Source organism: Antechinus flavipes, chromosome X, assembly GCF_016432865.1.
Source record: "Antechinus flavipes isolate AdamAnt ecotype Samford, QLD, Australia chromosome X, AdamAnt_v2, whole genome shotgun sequence".
Taxonomy (NCBI): Eukaryota; Metazoa; Chordata; class Mammalia; order Dasyuromorphia; family Dasyuridae; genus Antechinus; species Antechinus flavipes.
In genome coordinates this window covers 13,074,719-13,097,301 of record NC_067404.1, presented here as the reverse complement: position 1 = coordinate 13,097,301, position 22,583 = coordinate 13,074,719, and the positions used below count along the sequence as shown (strand labels likewise).

Sequence of the window (22,583 nt, the reverse complement as noted above, 5' to 3'; positions counted from 1 at the left end):
GTATTCTGCCTCGTGGTGTCTTTCTTCCCTTTCTCTCTCCCCTGCCTCATGGTATCTAACCATAGCAAATATATTTCATATTTTACCACCCCTGATGTCTATCGTATCTCTTCATTTTGTCCATAACCTCTTCTCTTAAGTAAATGTCCCTTTGGCAAAGAAAATGGCCACTGTAAATTCATCACATGACCAAATCTCAACACTTGATGTCAAGTGCTCTCCTCAATCTCAATATTTGGTGTGCTGAACCTCAAACATATTAACAGCACATTATATCAAATGCCACATGGCAACTGATTCTCTTCCTTTGATTACATCTCTGGCTCCACCTTCAAAGCACATGCTTTTTTGTGTATATATTAGGAGGTATATTATGGCAGATTCTTCCAGATCCCAGTTCTTCCTTCCCCACCTCCCCCCAATTAAGACCAAGCCTTCATACCTTCCAGAAGTTTCTGTAGGCTGCTCCGCATCACATGGATATTTTCAATACCAATGAACCTGAATCGAATATTGGTATAATTATCCTCATTTTCATAACCCTTGCCAGCTGCTCGGTTGGCAATGGCATTCAACTGTAAATCAAGAACATTGTAGGGCAGATATCAACGGGCTGGGTGAAGAAAGGACAACGCTTGTACATCTAGGAGCCTCAAGGATGTTATTCTTTAGTTTCCAAATCATTTGAAATGCTGCCCATAAAAGGGAAAATCAACTAAGGGCCTAAATGAGGGGTGAGAGTAGGATTTCACAGGTTCTTAAATCGGAAACTTTAGGAAATAGCAATATACTTTCACCAATATGTTATGCTAATTGTGTCCTTGTGTATCACTGTAGCAGTGCAGATGCTAAGTTCTATTGGCCTTATCAGATAGGCAACTACACAGACTGAGTGCTTCATATTAATAAGAAACATGCAAAACACCTAAGGCATAACGTATGTACATTAACTTGGGCAGAGAGAAAACAAATGTGTTCTAAAGAGAGACAGTGGCAAATTAAGATCTCTTATCTTAGAGACACTGGGTAATTAAGGAGCCATTAAATGAATAACAAACAAAATGCAATACAGGGGAAGGAAAAGTCATGGCTGCAGTGGGCAGCAAGTGATCTTGTTAGGACAAATGTTACTATAAATCAGAAATTCTTAATCTTATTTCTGTCATGGATCTCTTTGGCAGTTTGGTGAAACCTATGGGCCTCCTTTTCAGAAAAAAATTTTTTTTAATAATCAAAGGAAATTGTAAATTTACTTAGCAGTGAGATGAGGGAAATTTTATTCCCATCCCAAGTCCATGGGTCCCCTGAAATCTATCCATGGATCCTTTGAGATGGTGTCTGTTGACTTGAGGCTAAGAACCCTTTCTACAAATAAAACAATAATTACAAGCCACAACAATAGAGTAGGGGTGGTACTTAACCTGTGGTCTATTAACTTGATTTTAAAAATATTGTAATAATTGTATTTAAACATATTCAGTTTCCTTTGTAATCCTAAGGATTTTCTTTCATGCACTTAAAAACATTATTCCGAGAAAGGGGTTATGGGCTGCATCAGACTTCCAAATGGAGCCAGGATGCAAAAAAAACCCCCAAAAGTAAGAATACTTGTACCACAAAAAGTAGCTGCTGAAGACATTTGGCTGCCATTTCTAATATGTCTAAATGGTGGACAAAGTACTGGACTCTAAAGTCAGGACAACTTGGGATTATTTTCCACATCAGACATAGCTGTGAATAGGAGGCAAATCACCTGATTTGCAGGTGCAAATCTGCACTTCAGTTTGCTCATCTTGTAAAATGGGAATAATACTGCCTGTAGTATTCACAGGGAAGACAGCTACAAAGGTCTTTGTAAATTTAAGAGCTCTATATGTCAGTTATTATTACAGTATTTAACACTGTCATATAATAAATATCATGCAATATAAATAATATAATATATAAAGGGCCTTAAAGACCATCAAACTGAAAGCCACTATTTCCTTATTTTCTTTCTTTTGATAAGCATAATAACTAATATTTATATAGTGATATAGCTAACATTTATATAGTGACCACTCTGTGCCAGTCACTGGGTTAAGCACTTTAAAACTGTCACCTCATATGATTCTTACAACAGTCCTGGGGAGATAGATGCTAATATTATTTCCATTTTACAGATGAGGAAAGTGAGGCAGATAGAGGTAAAGTGACTTAATCAGGGTCATACAGTGAGTGACTGAAGTAGGTTTGAACTCAGATCTTCCTGACTCCAGGCCTGGCATTCTGTGGCGTGTGCCACCCAGCTGCTCTTAATGCTCTTATTGTATGTGTTATTGCTCTCTGGGAGATTTCCTCCCTATTAGAATTTATGCTCCCTGACAGCAGGAATCATATCTTACCAAACTTGGCATCATTATAGCACTATTTGCACACAGTAGGTGCTTAATGAGTATCTGCTACATGAATGGATGAATGAATAAGACATCTGGGACATATAGATAATGAAGAGGTACACCAAGCCCTGAGTTTGGGAATTTCAATGAATCGCTTCAGAAGGTACCTTTGGCCTTGTGTCTACCACATAGATGAATGAGCTTGCTGGGTTGGCTTGGCTAATGGCCTGTAGCATCTGTTCATCCTCCAGACAGCGGGACCCGAATCCAGAGAGGGGCTGACTGCAGCGGCATATGGCAGCCTGTAATGAGTAAAAGCCACAGGTCAGAAAGGTTTGCACCTTTCTTGAAAGGACGCACCAACTCTAGGAAAAAGATATTTTACCTACATTAAAACTTTTAATGATCTAGATTTTAAGAGAAAAGGAAGCTGAGGCTCAGAGAGATTACAAGCAGCTCACATTACCAGCACTTTCTTTACAATTCGATTCAACAAACATTCATCATTTGGGTACTACAGACAAGGTCTTGTGCTCAGAATTTTAGGAAGATAAAAAATGATCGTGTCTGCTATTAAGGAGGATAAGACCATGAGATCAGTCAATCAACCAACAATTACTCACAACTGGCAATCAACTGAGGAAACAGAACACATACACAATACAAGGCAGAATACGTATTATTTTTTCATTTTATCTTTGTCTCCCCAGCTTTTATATGCAAAGTAGTAACTTTGCATATAGTAGGCATTTAATAAATGCCTGTTGGATTAGATTGGGGAGGGAGACAAATCCAGATTTGACTCTAGAGAACCAAAGACATTATTCTTAAGAAAATGTGAAGATGGGAGAATCGGGGAAAACATTCTGAATGAACAGTGCCTGAAACATCTCAGTGAAAAAAACAATTAACCTAGAAAATAGATCAAGGAAGAATTAATTACTATACTACTTGAAAGCCAAGATCAAAAAAGGGCCTAAACATCATATTTTAAGAAATGATCAAGGAAAACTGCCCCAATATTTTAGAACCAGAGGGCAAAATAGAAATGCAAAGATTCTATCCATCACGTCCTGAAAAGAGATCCCCAAATGAAAATTACCAAGAATATTATAGCCTAATTTCAGAACTTCTAGGGCAAGGAGAAAAATACGAGAAGTAGACTGCCAAAGACAGGATCACACAAGATTTAGTAGCTACCACATTAGAAAAATGGAGTTTTGGGGATATAATGGTCCAGAAAGCAAAGACGCTAGGAGTGCAAACAAGAATAATCTGCCCAGCAAAACTGAAAATAATATTTCAGGGGGAAAATGGTTATTTAATAGGCTAGAGGACATTCAAGAATTTCTGATGAAAAGACCAGAACTGAATAGAAAATTTGACATTTAAACATATAACTCAAAAGAAGCATAAAAAAAGTAAACATGAAAGAAAAATCATAAGGGACTCAATAAGGTTTGTATTTCTACATGAAAAGATAATACTTGCAATTCCTAAGAATTTTATCATTATTAAGGCAGTTAGAAAGAATCTACATAGATAGAGAGCACAAGTGTAAGATCATTATGTTGGAATGATCTAAAAAAGTGGAGGGGTGAGAAGGAGAGGAAAAAGTGAAAAAGAAAAGTGAGACTCATTTTTCTAATGAATAATGATGTAAAAATTACAAATAAAATACTAGCAAAGAGAAAACAAGACATCAGAAAGATCATATATTGTGACCAGGTGGGATTTATATTAAGAATTTAGGAAATTAGGAAAACTATAAGTATAAATGCCTATATTAATAACAAAACCAACAAAATCATATGATCATCTCAATAGATGCAGCAAGAGTTTTTTTTGACAAAATATAATATGAATTCCTACTTAAATCACTAGAAATCCTAGGAATAAATATAGCATTTATTTATAATAAATAACGTTTATCTACAACCAAGAGCAGGCATTATCTATAATGGGAATAAACTAGAAGTCTTCCCAATAAAATGCCATTTTCCAGAACAGATTCATAGTAAAGATTAGTTGAGTGAATTTCCATCAACTATCCTACAAATTATTCCCAAAAAATAGGGCAACAGAAATCTATGGTTTCCATGATATAACTGGAAACCCCAAACTCTGGAAGGATACTGCAGTACATAAAACTAGGAGAACATTGAGACACAGCAACAGTAATATCATAAGAATGATCAACTTTGAAAGTCTTAGTTATTCCGATCAAGACAATGAGCTAAAATAATTTCCAAGGACCCGGATGAAAAATGTTATTCACTTGGAAGTAGAATTGCCATGAATTGATTAATTGATTGGTTATGGATATAGAGGGAAGAATGAAACATAATTAATACCTGAAGGTGACGGAAGCATCAATGGAAACAGAATCTTTGGAAAGAGGTTTTGAGAGGAAAGACAATGATCTTGGGTTTTATACAAGGTGAATTTAGGGACCAAAAGGACTATTCAGCAGGCAAAGGGTGCAAGTCACTTAACCCCTCTGGGTCTCAGTGTCCCCACCTGTAAAATGAGAAAATCTTACACAAGATGAACTCTGACGTCATTTTCAACTCACTGTCTTATGTAAAGATCATACGATCAAAGAACTCAGAGCTGAAAGAGACCTTAGAGATCACTTCATCCGAGCCCAGTTTACAGATGGCAAAACTGCATCCAAGCCCATTTTATAGATGGCAAAACTGAGTGCCAAAGATTTAGTAATTTTCCCAAAGTCCCACAAATAGCAAGTAGCAGAGGCAGGATTTTTAACCTAGATTCTCTGACTCCTGATCTAATGCCACTTCTACTATACTACACTAAAATTTGAAAATGTAGGACTGGAGGTGAGGGAGGAGGAAGGAAGGTTCGAGCTGGAAGTATCACTTTGGAAATCAACTTCGTATCTAAGACAGCTGGAGCTATGAGCGTGAATGAGAAGACTAAGGATGCTCATTTAACCTTTTAATTCATGGCTTCCCCCCCATCTCCCAGGCTAAAGTCAATAAAGAGGAAAGAAAATCAATTTAAAAGAGTATGTGGGGAGGAAGTATGTTCCACTTACATTGTTCTCTTTGTAGAAGTAGGAAAGCACAGGGATGCGTCCTCTACTTCGGAACTTAGAACAGCCCATGACCATCGCCTTGCTAGCCACTTTTGGAATGACGATTTCAGGAGGATATGTGCTGCAAACCTGAAAGTAAGAACTACAAAAATCAACTTAATTCTTATAAGAGTTATTTGGCAGTAGCAGGCCTAGCAGCAATTATTCATAGGATCACTGGATTTAGAAATGGAAAGAACTCTAGAGACCATCTAGTCTAATTCCCTCAAGTTTGTAGATGGGGAAACTGAGGCTCACAGAGGGGAAGGAACTTGTCTAAAGTTACACAAGTTATAAAGTTTTTTTTTCAAATACTGGTATTAATTTCCAGAAAGAAGGCACAGTAAGATTATACAGCAACAAAATATATTCTCAGAATGTCTGGAATTTGAGGCAGAGGAACAACATGTATGCTCACATATACAAATCACTGAAATCCACACACAAGGAGGTCTATTAAAGTAGAGTCCACTAGAAATGAAAGTTGATACAAGTAGATTCATGTTCAAATGTATAGATCCTTTGACCCAGATATAACATTACTAGGCCTATGTCCCAAAGAAAAAGAAAAGGACCCATATATACAAAGATATTTGGAGCAGCTCTTGCAAGCGTTCATAATTACCTCATAGTTTTTGTTTGCATTTGTTATTTCCCAGTAGTCATTTGGGATTCCCATCCGCTTGTAGTCTGATTTTAAGTCAATCATTTTCCATCCAATTTCTCTGTCATCTTTTGAAGATTTGGGGTTATAAGAAAATGCATAAAGTTCTTCTGGTCTCACTAGAAACAGTAATGAAATTGATGCAATCATCAGGGTGTTTTAAGGAATTAAGAGATTTAAGAATTAGTTCTCAAGGATTTAATGTTGAAAGTAGGCCTTAGAGACCATCTAATCTAACCTCGTGATTTTACAAAAAAGGAAACTAAGGCTCATAAAGGTTAAGTGACCTTCCCAATATCACCATCACAGACTCTTAGATTTAAGACTACAAGGGACCTCAGAAATCACTTTTACCATTTTACAGATGAGGAAAACGAGGTCCAGAGAGAATCACTTGCTTAAAGTCACACAGGTGGTAGGATTCACACCCAAAGTATCGGAATCCAAATCCTGGTTTTTTCCCTACTAATTTCAGAATCTTGGGAGTCTGAAGGCTCTTCACAAACTGTAATCCAAGTGGTTCACGCTCAGGGGACCCCCTCCTTAGTATCCCTGACTCCTTGAAGGAAGGGAAAATCCCACACATTCCAAGGCAGCTTATTCAACTTGTTAGAAATTTTGTCACTAAGCCAAAGTAGGTCTCTGTAACTTTTATAAACCAGTTCTATTTCTATATTCTGAATCCAAGAACAACAAAACTGTTTCCTTTCTTCCAGCCAAAATACTTGAAAAATAACTATCAGATTCCCTCCATATACATCTTTTCCTCAGACAAAGCACCTTCAGATCCTTCAATCGGCTATCAGATGGAATGATATCTACTTCCATCACTATCTGGGAACTTTTCAGTTTGTCAAAGTCCTTCCGAGATGTGGGAAAGTTGAACTGAACACAATACTCGACACAGTTTGACCAGGGAAGAATACAATGGAACAATCACCTCCCTTGCTCTAGACACTATGTTCCTCTTAAGATGGTGTAAGATTCTGCTATTCAGCTTCTGAGTCCTATCATTGACTCCCATCCAAGTCATTGATGAACATGCTGATCAGCACAGGAGCAGCAAATTGTTGGGATATTTCACTAATAACTTCTCTCTAATTTGTCATTGACGAGTACTTTTTGGGTCAGATCATTCAACCAATTCCAAATGCTCCCAATTCTCCTATCATCTAATTCTCAGCTTTTTAAACTGTGTTTCACAACACCCCATATGGGGCCTCATAACTGGGTGTGGGGGTCATGAAAAAATTTCTTGGGCAAAAAGGGGTCACTAGTGAAAAATATTTTAAGAAGCCCTACTCTACATCCAGTTTCTTAAACTGTGGTTTGTGACCCCATATGAAGTCACAAAACTGAATGCAGGTATCAGGAAATTATGATTAAATGCCCAGAGTCATGCAAAAGCTTCTCAGGCGAAAAAGGGATTGCAAGTGGAAAAGTTAAAGAAGGCCTGATCTAACTCACAACTCAGATCAACTAGGGTAAAAGGCAACTTTATCAAATGCTTCGATGAAACTTAGGTATAAGACATCTACAGCATTCTTCAATTTAGTCTAATAAACCCATCAGAAAAGGAAACGAGATAAGTTGGGCCTGACCACTACACTAATCTGCCTCTTCCTAATGTCACTTTTGATATGCCCAGACAGCCCTAGGGAAAAATTTTTTTTACATCAAATTTGTCTTTGGGTACAGAGAAACATTTTAAATGTTATAATGTACTTTTATTTTTCAAAACTGTAACATTTCTTGCAAAGAGGCAGCATGGTGATAATGGACAGATCTCCAGCTGTGGGGTCAAGAAAGCTTGAATTCAATTTTTGCCTCTGGTGGTGTGACCATGGGAGGGCATTTAATTTTTCAATGTCCTCGTAAACTCTTTATGATGAAGTTGCTGGAATACAGTGGTAGGAGGCATTTCCTTACTGTGAACTGAAATCACAGTCTAGCATCAATAAAAACAAATACCAAATTTTCAGAGAAGCAAAGTCTTCCAGAGAAATCAGGCAGATAAGCATATTTTTAGGTTACAGCTAGTTGCTGCCAACAGGGACTCTCTTTTTCCAAAGTTCCTCTACCCTCTTAAAATCATAGGCCTGGATCCCCAAATAACTTTTGGGGATCCCCAAAAGTTATTCATGACACCCAAACTTGGAAGAAGCAATCAGCCTCTATTTCTGTACAAGAAAGCAACTTCATGTTCTGATGCGGGTTTCAAAACCAAGGGGAAACATTTTTAACATGTCAAAAAGACCCGCTATTTGAGTGAGGTTCATAGAAAGGCAACTACCAATTGTCATAATTTCCATGCCCCATTCCTTCTTTTTCCCAAGTTTTTCTATTATTCGCCAAGCCTAACTACCTGGTTGGGAGAGCTTGAGCAAGGAAACGTATACTTCATGACATTCCCAATCGGACCCAAAGACAAAGTGTGCTGTTCGAAAGTTTTTGCAACGTAAGATCAGAGGATGCCCCATGGAGGTGAGGGCTAACTTCTCCACAGCAGCAATGTGGTGGTGCAGAATCTGTAAAAGATGAAATATAAATCAGCCTTTAAGTAGCAAATTTCTTCAGCAGTGAAATTAAATGCCCAACACTGACTCTCAGAATGGTGATTCTCAGATATTGGCAATAGTTTAGGTGGCCAAAAGTACCCATTAAAAAAAGGAAAACATTGTACTTCTACTTAGGTAAGTAAGCAAGGAAAGAGGTCACTTACAGTATCACTTTATCTTAGAATAAGTTTTAATGAATTAGCATATTAAAAAAAGCAAATAAAATAAAAAAGGACCTCTTGAAGGCCATTGTGGGCCACAATGAATCCACAATCTGACCAAAAATAAAGCTATTAAAGGACTACAGGTGGAAAGAACAACAGACTTGGAGTGAGCTGACCTAGGACCAAGTCCTGGCTCTACCATTTTGGGATAGTCGGATTTAGTTCTGAAACATTCCTTTAGTGATCACTTTTTCTAACTCCCTCAGTTTTCAGATGAGGAAACGTATTAGCTAAATGACCATGGCAGCAAGACATGGTAGAAAGAACACTGGATTTGGAGAAGATCTAAGTTCCATAAAGTTTCATAAATTCTATTTACCTAGTATCTATAGTATAAGTATAATATTTTAAAAATAAACAAGATTTGCCTATTACAAACTACATCACCCCTGGAGGTGTGAGAAGCTAGCACATCGTGCCATGCACTTAGTAGGTGCTTACAAAACATCTGTTGAAATACAACGAACTGATCACTGCATCCTATATCTCTCACTAAAAGTAGTTCACCTGAACAGTGTTCTTTGGAGGAAAGGATCTACGTAATTTAAAAAATAAATTAATTACTAAAACCTGGTGCTCTGGGGAAATCTCTATATGGCCAATTTTTTTTATTGTTATTGTTATTCTTATTATATAATATTTATTATTATATAATAAGAAAAATTCATATGCAAGTCGGTGTTATACTTTCTTATTTCTTAGCGGGAATACAGACCCAGATCTCCTTCCGAACTTCAGCCGAAGTATCTACATAGATCAGATGGGTTGCAGTAAGATAGAGAGTCCCGTTAGCTGGTTTCTTGTTTACATAACGATTCAGTAATAGGACATTTTCAACCTAATTTTAAAAAAAGAAAGAAAAAAATTAAATCCCAATTTGTTACCTATGACCAAAATATAAGAATTAAACATTTCTTTCATTATCCTAGTGGCTCTCCTCTTGACTTTCTCCAGTTTTACCAATGAGATACCTAGAAGTAAACACCGTATTCTAGTTACAAGTAGATATCAATGTAGAGGACAGCAGAACTAATATCTCCCAAGGCCTCAAATGCAGCCTAAGATCACACTGGTGTTCTTGATTGCCACGTCACACTGAGAGTATAACCAACTAAGGCCCCCTGAAGAAACTGTTGTTGAGGCATATCTCTAATATCTTGTGCTTGTGAAGCTTTTTTTTAAATTTACATTTATTCCTATTAATTTTCACCTTATAATATGTGACTAAATGTTTCAAGATCTTTCAATAAGGATCCCTTCATCCAAGTCTTTTGTAAAAATGATCACCGAGGCATTCCAAAACAAATCTTTGGATCTGAACTTTCAGTGCATATATGGATGGATCAGGAGGGGATGGGTGTCTGGGACTGCCTGCTAGAAACAATCACGGAGCAATGAAGGGAGCAAGTACTAGAGGGAAAGTGTTGGACTGGGAAAGGTACGATTCAAGAATATTTGCTGAAGGGACGGAGGAAGCTGGGGCAAGAACTGAGACACACAAGAGGGAAGGAAGGAAGGAGTGAAAACCCCAAACTTCAAACTATTTCTTAGCCTGGGAGTATATACTGAACTGTCCTATACACTGGCAGAAATAGCGTACAGAATACAAGAAAACAAGGCATGGTGCCTGCTCTCCCAAACTAAGCTCCCAAATCAAAATACAAAACTGTATTCTCTGCCTACCAGAACAAGGAATCAGCCTGCTTTTCAAGTGGTTACCCTGGCTAAGTAGTGTAGATGGCCCTATCCTTCTGAAAGCTGCTTGCCCAATACCCTTCTCCCACATATCCTCAACCATGACCACACCGGATGTTGTGACATTTATAAGAACTCTGCTCTTAGAGAAGCTGTGAAACATAAAACATGATCTTTTCTATTTCCCTTCCAGGAAGAAAGGAAATGAGGTAGACTTCCGAGGTTTCTTAATCCATTTACTACCCTGATTTGCCATAAATATTGGCAATAGCTCAAATCTATGTTTTTTTTTTTTTTTTTAAATGAGGAAATGTGGCCCCAGAAGAACTTTCTGGCTTAAGACTATGCATCAGACATGTCCCATACTATCATTGACCATCATATTACCTCAAACAGCATTCATCATGAATATTACCGGAAAAACATAGGGTTTAGAGGTTACCTGAGCGCAGAGTGGTGAAATGGTTTGACTAAAGTCACTCAGACAGTAACAAGAATGGGGATTTAGGTCCAGGCATTGTGACTCTAAATCCTATCCTCTTTTTCTTTTCACATTTTCAAAAGACCTTTTCTGTTTTCTGAAGAAGGCATTCTTATTTTGATCTCTCCTTTACTAGGATGAGCAAGGAAGTATAAAACATCAACAATGTAAGGAAGAAGGGAGAGAGGGAAAGTGAAGACTGAGGCCAATATGGAGCCAATTCTGAGCCAATATGGAGGCAGTGCACTCTTGTTCTAGGGTGATCCAGCAAAGACTGGATGACCACTTGGCTGGATCATAGAGCAGAGATTCTGAATTTTTGGTGTGTCCTGGACCCTTCCCCCCTACCCCTTCCTTGGATAGGCAGGTTGAGGAAGCCTAGAGATCCATTCTCAGAACCATGTTTTTAAATGCATAAAATAAAATACTAGGATTATAAAAGAGGCCGAAGGATAGTGAAATAAAGAGGTAATTTTTTTTTTCATTCAAATTTGGGGCCCCCCTGAAGCCTAGACACAGTTGATCACAGGTTAAAAAACCCCTTGCAGTAGGGAATAAGAGTTCAGATATAAATTGAATTAGATTGCACTTAGGTCTCTTCTAAGTTTGAATGCTGTTATTCCATTCTTCTGAAAAAAATCCAGTGAAAAATTCTACAAAAAGACAGTCCTGGTATGTGCTATTAGTAGATGCTGAACACATTTATTAAATCAGGTAACAAGGTATAGTGGAAGCAGCACAATCATCAAACCTGCATTTAAATCCAAGCTCTGCTACTTACTGTTTGTGTGACTTAGGGCAAAATCATTTCTTTATTAAACTTAGGGCAAAATAATAAATGAAGTGTTCTGACTAGATGAGCTTTAAGGTCCTTTTCAGCCCTAAGTCCTTTCATTTAAGAAATCTACATGTCTGAAGCCGGGACCAAAGTGTTTTTGGACTTGAAATTCAGAAAAAAAAGGCAAAGGAAAGATTGTACAAGGACTGATTTTACTTCAGGCTGTAGTGCCTGTGCCTGTTTTCTCCTTAGAAAAAAATTTTTTCCAATTAAAAAAAAACAACAAAAATAAGGTTAGCCCTTGTATGGATATATTTTCCGAAAACTTGGACTATGAAAAGTTGGTCTTCTGTTATAGGCCTTTGCCTTTCCAATAAATATGTCCTCCTGGTACCTAAGAGATCCTCTTTAAGCTTTTCAAGATAAATCTCTTGTAAATGGGGAACTCAATGGGAATATGCCTTCTGCTTACTAGAAAAGGCATGCTTACCAAACTAATTTTCTGAAAATCTATCCATAAACAGGCCCGATTTCCTTTTCTATTTGTATATTCAGACCTTATCACACAGCAAGTGCCGAATAACTCCTTCCTCTTTTGTTCCTACATTCTGCAGAACATTCCCCAGTCCATTCTGTTCAACCTATCTTCATTCTTTTTGGCCCTTCCCAACAATCTGGAAAAACAATCCTAGCATTCATCACCTTCTTCAGAAAGTGCTTAAAAAAAGTTCAAGTTGCTCATCAACAGCCTCAGTTTACTCAAAGCTTTAGTGCTCCTGATGCTATTCTTCCAGGCCTAGATCACGCTTTCAAACTCAGGTTTAACCAGCTTTTGTTTTTCTGTTTGAGTTAGCCCTAGAAACAAGAGGGGGCCACAGGTGGGCAACACTTTGTATAACGTCAGTCTTTCTTGACGTTGTTAGTCTTGCTCATTTTGTTCCTTCCTTTTAAAAAATCCTTTATTAAAAAGGATGGCTCTCTGGGAGGGAAAGAGATACAATGGTAAACAGGGAGGGGAGGAATACAATAGGAAATGTAGGTGTTGTAAAGATATAAACTAGCAATAACATTTTTTTTTAAAAAAACTTCCTTGGTCACATTAGTCTTTTTAGATAGTTATTCCCTTTCATCTCTTCACTGGAAATGTTTCTCTTTCTATCTTCACAATGTAATTCTTGAGACTCCTATGGATAGATAATAATGATACTAGTTAACTTTATATAGCACTAAGCACTTTACAACCATTATCTCATTTGATCCTCACAAAATTCTTTCAAGGTAAGTGCTATTAGTATCCCCATTTTACAGAAGAGGAAATGGAGGTAAACAGAAGGTAAATGACCTGCCCATGGTTGTGCCCTTAGTAAGTATATGAGATTGAATTTGAACTCAGGTCTTCCTGATTATAGGCAGAGAGTTCTAACAAATAGGTTATCTCAATGCCTCTACCCTGTCTACCCTGTTATGAACCCTCTGAAATGTTCTTTCTCCAGAATAGGGGTAGATATCATACTATGCCCAGTTTTCTTCTTTTTCTTTCACAAATTTTAATATTGGTTCCTTCTCCCTAAGGTTCTCCTCATTTCTATTTCAGTAAATCACACCCTCCTCCTTTTGACTCCTCCACCTTTTGAAGGATCAAATTATCAATAAAGAAAAGCTAGCATGGAGTTCCAATAGGGTTTCAACTATTGCTTCAAGCCTCCATGCTGGTCTTCTGATCTGCCTCCTAAAGTCCTTTCTTCTTTCTCATTTTGTCTAGTCTTCTGTGATGACTCTGCTTTTATTTTTCCCTCTGCCAATGTTTCCACTCCTCTGGTTCCAGGATTTCCTGATGAGTATGTGTTTTTCATACACAAAACTGGGCTGTCTACTCCCTTTCACTTATGTTTTTCTTCTAAAATCAGGTAAACCCTCTCAGAGTCCTTCCCAGATCTTCCAGCAAGTCACCTAGTTAAAGCTGAGGTGGATCTTAGAACCAATCCAGTCCAATTTCCTTACTTTACAGAAAGAGTAATTGAGTCTATTATCCATTGATAAAAATGTCAGCTGCTATTAACTGGTGTTGAAGCCAGCTGTTGACTACTGCCAGGCATGCTTAATCAGTTCTATATATTTCATGGCGTGGGGGGTGTGTGTGATTTCTTTCAAAGAATATCAGAGAGGGAAGATGGTAGTAAAATGAAAAGAGTCCCCCTCCAATCATCAAATCTCTCCTCTCTGCCTCTCCCACAACTAAGGGCTAGTCACTTAACATCTTACTGCCCCAGGCAGCCCTCTAAGATTACGCTCAGATTTTCACGGGTGGAGAGATTTCTCTCACTGGGAGTTCCCTCCACCAATGAAATCGCAGGTTTTGTTTTTCTTTTTTTAAAATCAAACTCCTTAAGACTACATAAAAGTTGCAGGGGAGTTGTCCTTCCACTTTGGCCGAGGGAGTTTCTTCATTGGATAGTTCTTTCCCTACACGGAAATGACGACTCTCCAATCAGAGTACGAGGGGCTTTGGGGGATCCAGTCTTAAGCCCACATTTTCCAGAGGGGGAAGCTAAGGTCCAGAAAGGGGAAGGGCCTAATCCACGGGCCATGTATCCAAGGGACGGCCGGATCTGGACTCCGAGCCAGCGGGCACCCCTCCCACTACACCACACTGCCAGGGTTAGTTTAGGGAGGACTGGCCAGGGAGGCAGTACTGAGTGGAGAAAGTTCAGTGGAGTCTCAGGCGTGGCGGGGAGAAGCTCACGCGCCATCCAAAGGGGAACCCCGAGTGCTTGTTTGTGGGGGGGAACCCTTCTGGGGAGGAGAGGGAGAGCACACCCTGAGCCCGGAAGTGGCCCCGAGCTCAAGGGGTGAGCCTTACCTTGGGCAGCGTGATGTACTCCATGGCTTCGGCCTCCTGCACTCTAGGTCCCAGGTGGTGGGCTTGGCCCGGGGATGCAGGGGCCGGGACTGGCCGTCTCAGCCGCTTCCCCACCCCACCTCCTCCTGCTCCTCCCCTTCCTACTGCTCCAGCTGTCCAACGGCCACCGCAGCCGCCGCCTCCCCCTCCCCTCGCGCTCCGCAGCTGTTTCCAGGGGCGCGCATCCCCGCCTCCTCCCCTAGCGCGGCCTCCCGGGCCCCCGCCCCGCTCTCAAGAACTTAGGCCACGCCTCTTGCCTCAAGCCCCGCCTTCTCAGGGTCTCACCACCTTCCCTGCCCTCCTCCTGGCCTGGGCATCTCTGGTTTTCTCTGGAGCCCTTGTCCAGTAGGACGAGAGAATCCCGGAACCTCCGGAGCTGCTTAAAGCTCAGGGCTGTACCGGTAGCTAGCTCGTGCCACCCTCCTCCACCAACCCTCAAGCCCTGGCCGGTTCGGGGAGATGGCACTCCTGTGGGCACTCCCTGGCATGCTCAGTGGTTATAAACATTGGCTTTGTGCAATGGCAAGGATTTTAAAGTTCAGCCAGACAGGGCCAAGCCCCCACGATGTCTAAGTGTTGTCCCTCTATTTCCCGACTTCACACAGTGCTCCATGCCTGGAACACTCTTCTTGCCCCTTATTATAATAACCACTTTTCCCTCTTCAGAACTTCTCTATAATCGTTTCTTCATAATGTTCAACTTAATTCCCCCCAACTGTCCCCCTCCCAAAAAATGACATCATATGCTTACATATACAGAATGGAAGCTCCATTAGGCCAGTCAGTCAGCAAGTCAACATTTATAAAGTGCCTACTAGGGGCTAGAAACTGTGCTAAGAACTGAGGATTCAAGAAAAGAGGGAAAAAAGCCAACCCCTACCCCTGCCTTCAAAGAGTCACAATCTGTTTACCCTATTGGGTAAATAAGTGGCAAATAAACTAGGAACAGGAACCAGAGAAGGCTGGCAGTGGCTTGGTTCTGGTAGAAGATGGGTTTGAGGCTGAGCCTTGAAAGGAATTCTGGGAAAGCCGGAGGCTTCAAATCCTACCACTGTCCTTTAATACCCCCATTAGATTGGAAACTCTTCGAGGCCAGGGCTATCTTTTTCCCTTTCTTTGTAACCCCACAGTTTCATACAATGCCTGGCATATCGTTGTTTTTCTATTGTCTCACTCTTCACTACCCCATATGGAGTTTTCCTAGCAAAGATACTGAAATGGTTTGCCATTTCCTTTTCCGGTGTGTCCCAATTTTAGAAATGGGAAACTGAGGCAAACAGGATCAAGTGAGTTTCCCAGGGTCACACAGCTAGTAAGTGTCTGAAGCTGGATTTGAAGTCAGATCATCCCGACTCCAGTCCCTGTGGTCTATCCCTAGCATATAGTAGGGACTTAATAAATGTTTACTGACTGACAATAATCACAACACTGCAAATGGAAATAACAAGAACAAAGAGATGAAACTAAATGTTATATAATCATGATGGTCAAGCTCGATCCCATAGGGCTAGATTAAAAACTAGGCTCTTGATTTCCTCAGTACCGAGAATTCTCACGGGAGTGGAGTGGGAGCTCCTTCCAACGACACAGGTGAGCACTTTCTCTGCCACTTTTAGTAGCAGAGAGTAGCCTGAAACACAATGCAGGAAATGACTTGCTCAGGAAGAAGAGATGGAAAAATGGACCATCCTTGCCTTTATGCAGGGATGAAGGTCTATGAGGCTGGGACGTTGTCCATATTGTTAATCTCTGTTGACATGTAGGTTTGTTTCATTTTCTTTTTTATTCTATCTCATTCTTCATTTATAAAATTAGAGTCATTCCCTATTGCCGGTAGACTGAAATCCAAAATCATTAGCCAACGATAGAAGACCTTCTCTACTTTTCTAGTCACATATTATTCCTCCCCATGCATCTTTATTCCAGCCAGACTGGCTTACCATCTTCCTTCCTCCAGGTCTTTGCACCTACTCTCCTACATGCCCCACTGTTCCCCCCCACCCCACCTCAGCCTCCTTCCATCTTTAGCTTCATTCAAGGCTCTTCTCAAGTTCCCCCTCTTACACAGGTCTGAACTGATTCCCCAAAAGATTAGTGCTGTTCAACAGCATATAACTAAATATCTCACCCCCACAAATGGCTTTCTATTTTTTCAACTGTTTACAGGTGGTTTTCCCCAGCAATATCTGAGAGTCTTAAGGGAGGCAGGGACTAGTTTGTTTTGTCCTTGGTACCTAGAACAGTGTCTTGTACATAGTAGATACTTAACAAATGCTTATTGAGAGCAATCTAGAATTATGTCCAAAGAGTTATAAAAATGTGTATACCCTTAGGCCCAGCAATATCTCTGTTTCCCCAGGTGATCAGGGAAAAAAGGAAAAGAATCTAGATATTCTAAAATGTTTATAGCAGCAAAGAACTGGAAAACGAGGGAACGTCCATCAATTGGTGAATGGCCAAACAAGTTTCGGCATATAATTGTCATGGAATACTACTGTATTGTAAGAAACGATGAGCTGGTCGCTTTTAGAAAAACATGGAAAGACTTGCACAAAAGAGTGAAGAGCGAAACGAACAGGACCAAGAGAATTTTGTACACAGTAATAGCAATATTGTTCTAAAAACAACTGTGAAAGATCGAGTTTTTCCTGAGTATTATAAATACTCAAATGAATTTCAAAGGACCGCTGAAGAAAGATGATATCTGCCTCCAGAGAAAATTGTATCAATATACATATACGTACATATACACATATATATATGTGCATGTATACCACATACATAGGTTTGTGAAGTGGTGGTTTTCCCTAGTGCAGGGTGGGAAATCGTTCAGAATTTAAAATGCAACAAAATAAATAAAATAAAATAAAAAAAAAACAAATGCTTATTAAACTGAATTAATTTATTTTGCACATGGTTAAAGAAATCAAGCCACGTGAAAATTCCATTTTCTATAGTGAAAATATAACATTTGCATATGATAATGCAGCACATCTGCAAAACAATTTAGCTCATTCTGGTATAGATTATGATAGATAAAATATCTTTGGGTTTAATTAGAGAACCACAGTAGCAACACCTGAATTAGAATTAAGGAATTAGTTAACAAGCATCTGTTATGCTATGCCAGACACTTTGCTAAACACTGGGGATACAAAGAAAAAAAAAAAGATGGCCTCTGTCCTCAGGGAGCTCTTAATTTAATCTCAATCTCAATCTAAGACGACATACAGTCATATGCAAATAAGGTAGATTCAAGATAAATTGGAAATCTATTTAATAGAGGAAAGGGACTAAGATTAAGGAGGACTAGGGAAATTTTACTGAAGGCATGACTTTAGCTGAGACTTGAAGGATGTGGAGATGGGAAGGGAGAGTGTTCCAGATAAGATGGCAGCTGGGACAATCCAATGTTACTGGATTGCTGGGGTTGGGTGGCAGGGCAGCAGAGGAGGGGGGAGGAAAAGTGTAAGAAAACTGAAAAGAAAAGGGACAGGTTATTAAAGGCTTTCAAAGACCCTTTAAAAAGGAGCTTGTTTGGTCCTGGAGGTGAACAGCTGGGATTTATTGAGAAGGGAGGTAACGTGGTTATATCTGCCTTTAGGAAGATCAATTTGAGAGGTGAATGGAAGGTGATTGGGGTGGGAAGAGATCTGAGACAGAGAGACCCTCCCTCTTTCCAACAGACTGTTTCAATAGTCTGTATCAGTGATGATGGCTTGGACCTGGGTGATGGTAGTTTCTAGAGGAGAGAAAGGGGCATATATAAGAGATGTGACAAAGGACTTGGCAAGTCACTGGTTATGGCAGGTGAGGGAGGATGAGGAATTTAGAATGACACCTAGATTGGGAGCCAGGAGGACTGGGACAATGGTGCTACTCTCAATAATAATTGGACATGTTGAATTTAAGATATCTATAGGACATCAATTCTAGATGTCCAACAGGAAGCTGGAGGTCAGGAGAGAGGTTAGGGCTGGACAAATAGGACTGAAAATGATCTTCATAAGGAGGATAATTGAATCCATGGGACCTGGTTAGATCATAAAGCAAAATCATATAGAGGGAGAAGAGAAGAGGGCTGAGGATAGAACCTTTGGTATCACCCCTGGTTAGTGGATCTGACTGATCTGGATGAGGATCCAAACAGGGACTGAGAAGGAAGAGTCAGATAAAAAGAGGAGAATAAGACAAAAAAGATTACCAAAGAGAAGAGGGTAGCCAATATAGTGTGGGGAAAAAAAAACTGATGAAGATTGAGAAAAACCCCCACTAAATTTGGCAATTAAGAGATCAGTGCTAACTTTGGAGAGAGCAATTAGAGTAGCCAAGGATGGAGACACATGCCTGTAATCTGAACTTCTGATGAGATTGAACCTCATGAATTATTTGGCTTGAGTTCCCAGCTATGGTAAGGCTAAATAGAGCCCATCCAGTGTATTAAGTCTGAGAACAATATAGTGAGCGCCCCGGGTTGAGGGACCACTAGTCTGTCTAAGGAGGGGTGAATAGGCCCAGGTCAGAAACAGCAGTTAAAACTCCCCTGCCTATAGGCACCAAGCCTGTGACTGCCCTGCTGTACTTCCAGCCAGAGAGAGAGAGAATATGGTAGAATAAATGGATAAATGATTATGTAAGCTATTCTTTCTTTTTCTCCCTTCCTTCCTCCCTCCCTCCCTTCCTTCCTTCCTCCCTCCCTTCCTCTCTTCCTCCCTTCCTCCCTCCCTTCCTTCCTTCCTTCCTTTCCCCACTGAAGAACTTCCTGAAACTATTAAGAAATAACATATGATAATGATAGAAAATGAATAGAATGATAATGAATTAGAAAAACTGCATTTTTACAAAAGTGAACATATAAAAATGTTCTCCCATTTAGTATTTTCTTCATAATCATTCATTTTTACAATACTATTCAAGATCCGAAAACACTGTCATGTCCATGTAATATTAATTTAACACATATGTTCTGTATTCATTCTTTTTTGATGTTTCATTTTAATGCACCATATTTTAAAAATTTAAAACTTAAATAGAAAAAGAAAATAAATATTGTCATGTGCACAGCAGAACAAGTGAAGAGATTAAAAATATGTAACAATAAATATTCATTTCAAGAAAGCATATATAATAATAAAACACATTGTATTAAGAACATCTTTCTTTCTTATAGGATTTCTTTTGTTCCCTGCTGTGTATTTTTTACTTTATTCTTTTCCCCCCTTTTTTCCCCTCCATCCCAAGAAGGCTACAGTTGAGCATGGATATATTTATGTTTATATACATACATACACATATATACATATACATCCATACATATGTACTTATACATGCATACATATACACACATATGTGCATGCATATAGATGCATTATCACTTGTTTTTTATCCCTGCTAATTTTTCTACTCTCTTTCTACCTGTTAGCTTGCCTTGCTATCACTTCTCTTCCCTCCCAGGATTTCTCTCATACTTTCCCTTTCTCTTTATCCCTTTCCCATTAATCTATACACCTTATCCCATTACTTTTAATCAATACACCCTTCTGTATCCTGCCTTATCCTATTCTCTCCACCTCCTATTCCTTTATAGATTTTGAAGGTGCTATACCCTTCTTGGTATATATGTGTATTGTTCCCTCTTTAGCCCTTTTTAGTTTTTATTGTTCCCAATATGAGTAAGATTTCAGAACTATCAGCCCTCCTCCCCTATTTAATTCCTCTGTGTTGATTTTTGCTCTCTTAACTCATTTGTATAGCATAATTACCATTTTTACCCTTTCCTACATGTTTTTACTTTTTAGAATCACATCCTATTCAGCTCTACCCCAATCTTTCTTTTGGACTACCCACTTACTAATGACAGTCTTAGATATATGGTTTACATTTCCACATATAAAGCATGAACAGTTTGTCCTTATTGAGTACCTTGAAATTAATTTTTGATGTTGGTTCTTATGTGTCAGGTTTTCTATTGGGTTCAGGTTTATTTGCAAAAAAATCCTGAAAATCTGACAGTTTACTAAATGCCCATTTTCTTTCATTGCATCTACTCTTCCAACCTAAGACAGGATGACAGGATTAGAGCCCTAGAGCATGCGTGGATGCTTATCCCTTCAAGGTTCTAGGTGAGGGATTGAAGGTCATTTCTCTTGTGTTATTACTCATGAACTCCCATCTGATGTGTTTCTATCCCCACCTCCATTATAAATGCAGCGATTAACAAACTCTCCAATATCTTCTAGTTGATATTTCCTCAATACCAATTAACATCAATTATTATTTTTTTACAAAGAAATATGGGTTGAAAAAATAGCGTAAGGAGAGGATCACAAAAATAAGGTCCTGAATTGGGGTATGCTGTCCCCTTTACATATTTACTCAGTCCCTGGGGAGAATGTATTTAAAATAAAGTGGTGGTAATACAATATTCGCCTCCCAAATTCATTTCTGGATGTGGCTTAGCTGAAAGAAGGGTCTCAGCTGCCAAGGTTAATTGACTGGTGGATTGTATCATTGCTGTATCTACTGTCAGATTCTGCTATAGACTCCAGTAGTTGGGTATCTGGTGACTTTTTGACTTTTCAAAACTCACTAGGTCATCTCTTGGTCAAATTCACCTCTGTTACTAATTCACCTAGAGTTAGACACAAAAGAGACCAGACCATGTATTCATGGCCAAATGGCAGCCGGGTGAGAAGAACAGTGACCTGAAGAAGGCAGTGGCGAATTACCACATACCTCCACCTAGGGGCTTAAATTTCTTTTCATCCTCCCTCAACAGTTACGAGGAAACTGAATTGCTTCCATTTGAATGACGAAATTCTGAAAATTGCCTGACAAAATAAGAGAACACTGAAGTCCTTTCTCAAGCTGACACTCAAGCATTCAAAACCTACTACAGAGCTGCAACTCCAATGGGCTAGCCATGTTGTTCAAACCTCTGTTTGCCTAAAAGACCATTTTATGGAGAATTCTAGCAAGACAATTGCTCACATAGAGATCAAAAGAAGCAATACAAGAACACTCTCAAAGTCTCTCTGAAGAACGTTAGAATGGACCGTGAGACATGGGAGACACTGGCACAAGATTGACCAGCATGGTATGCCCATGTTAAAGAAGATGCTCTTCTCTACGAGCAAAGCAGAGTTAAAGTAGATCAAAAATATGAGATGCGCAAATTTAGAGACATCTTCATTCCCAATGTTCATATATAACAGAGCTTTTAAGTGAATTTTGGTCTGATTGGTACAATTATATTGTTAGGCACACTGTACTCTGACCTCAAATAGTGATATCATATCATTCTGGTCTTCTTAGAGAGTGAAGAACAACAACAACTGCGACTAACATGTAAGGGATATATTTCAGATGAAACTTTTCTATGTGCACCCAGTTCTGATACAACGAAGAAGTATAAGGCTTTTTGTTATCCCACAGCAAGAATTCTCAAAAATTCTCAGATCTTTAGGGATTCCTGAGATCCTTTCAGGGTATCCACAAGTCAAAAATATTTTCAAAATAATATTAATACATTATTTTCCCTCCATTTTCCAACTACATATCTACGTGAGATCAAATTTTCTTCATATACTACAACTAAAACAACATATCACAACAGATTCAATACAGAAGTAGAAATAAGAACCCAACTTTATTCTATTAAGCCAGATATTAGAGGTTTGCAAAAATATGTAAAACAATGCCACTTCCTAATGCATTAATTTTGCTTGAGAAAATAGATATTTTTCATAAAGTTATATGTATATATTTATTAACATAAACTATGTTTATTGTTATTTGAAATGAATA

General features: G+C 39.0%; 1 protein-coding gene across 4 annotated transcripts in view; it reads right to left on the bottom strand.

Annotated features, from left to right (window-relative positions):
* The window catches only part of MTMR8 (myotubularin related protein 8), a 38,320-nt gene extending 23,414 nt beyond the window's left edge, over window positions 1–14,906 (bottom strand). Inside the window, exons 1-7 of one of the 4 annotated variants that reach the window (XM_051968280.1) lie at window positions 14,739–14,906; window positions 9,640–9,762; window positions 8,508–8,670; window positions 6,104–6,261; window positions 5,440–5,568; window positions 2,546–2,680; window positions 443–575 (exon numbers count right to left, since the gene is read on the bottom strand). In XM_051968280.1, the coding sequence (XP_051824240.1) occupies window positions 443–575; window positions 2,546–2,680; window positions 5,440–5,568; window positions 6,104–6,261; window positions 8,508–8,670; window positions 9,640–9,762; window positions 14,739–14,762 (865 nt within the window). In that variant the 5' untranslated portion in view covers window positions 14,763–14,906. The remainder of the gene's footprint in view (window positions 1–442; window positions 576–2,545; window positions 2,681–5,439; window positions 5,569–6,103; window positions 6,262–8,507; window positions 8,671–9,639; window positions 9,763–14,738) is intronic. The other 3 variants (XM_051968279.1, XM_051968277.1, XM_051968278.1) reach the window with 3 other exon arrangements.
* Between the last annotated feature and the right edge of the window lie 7,677 nt (window positions 14,907–22,583).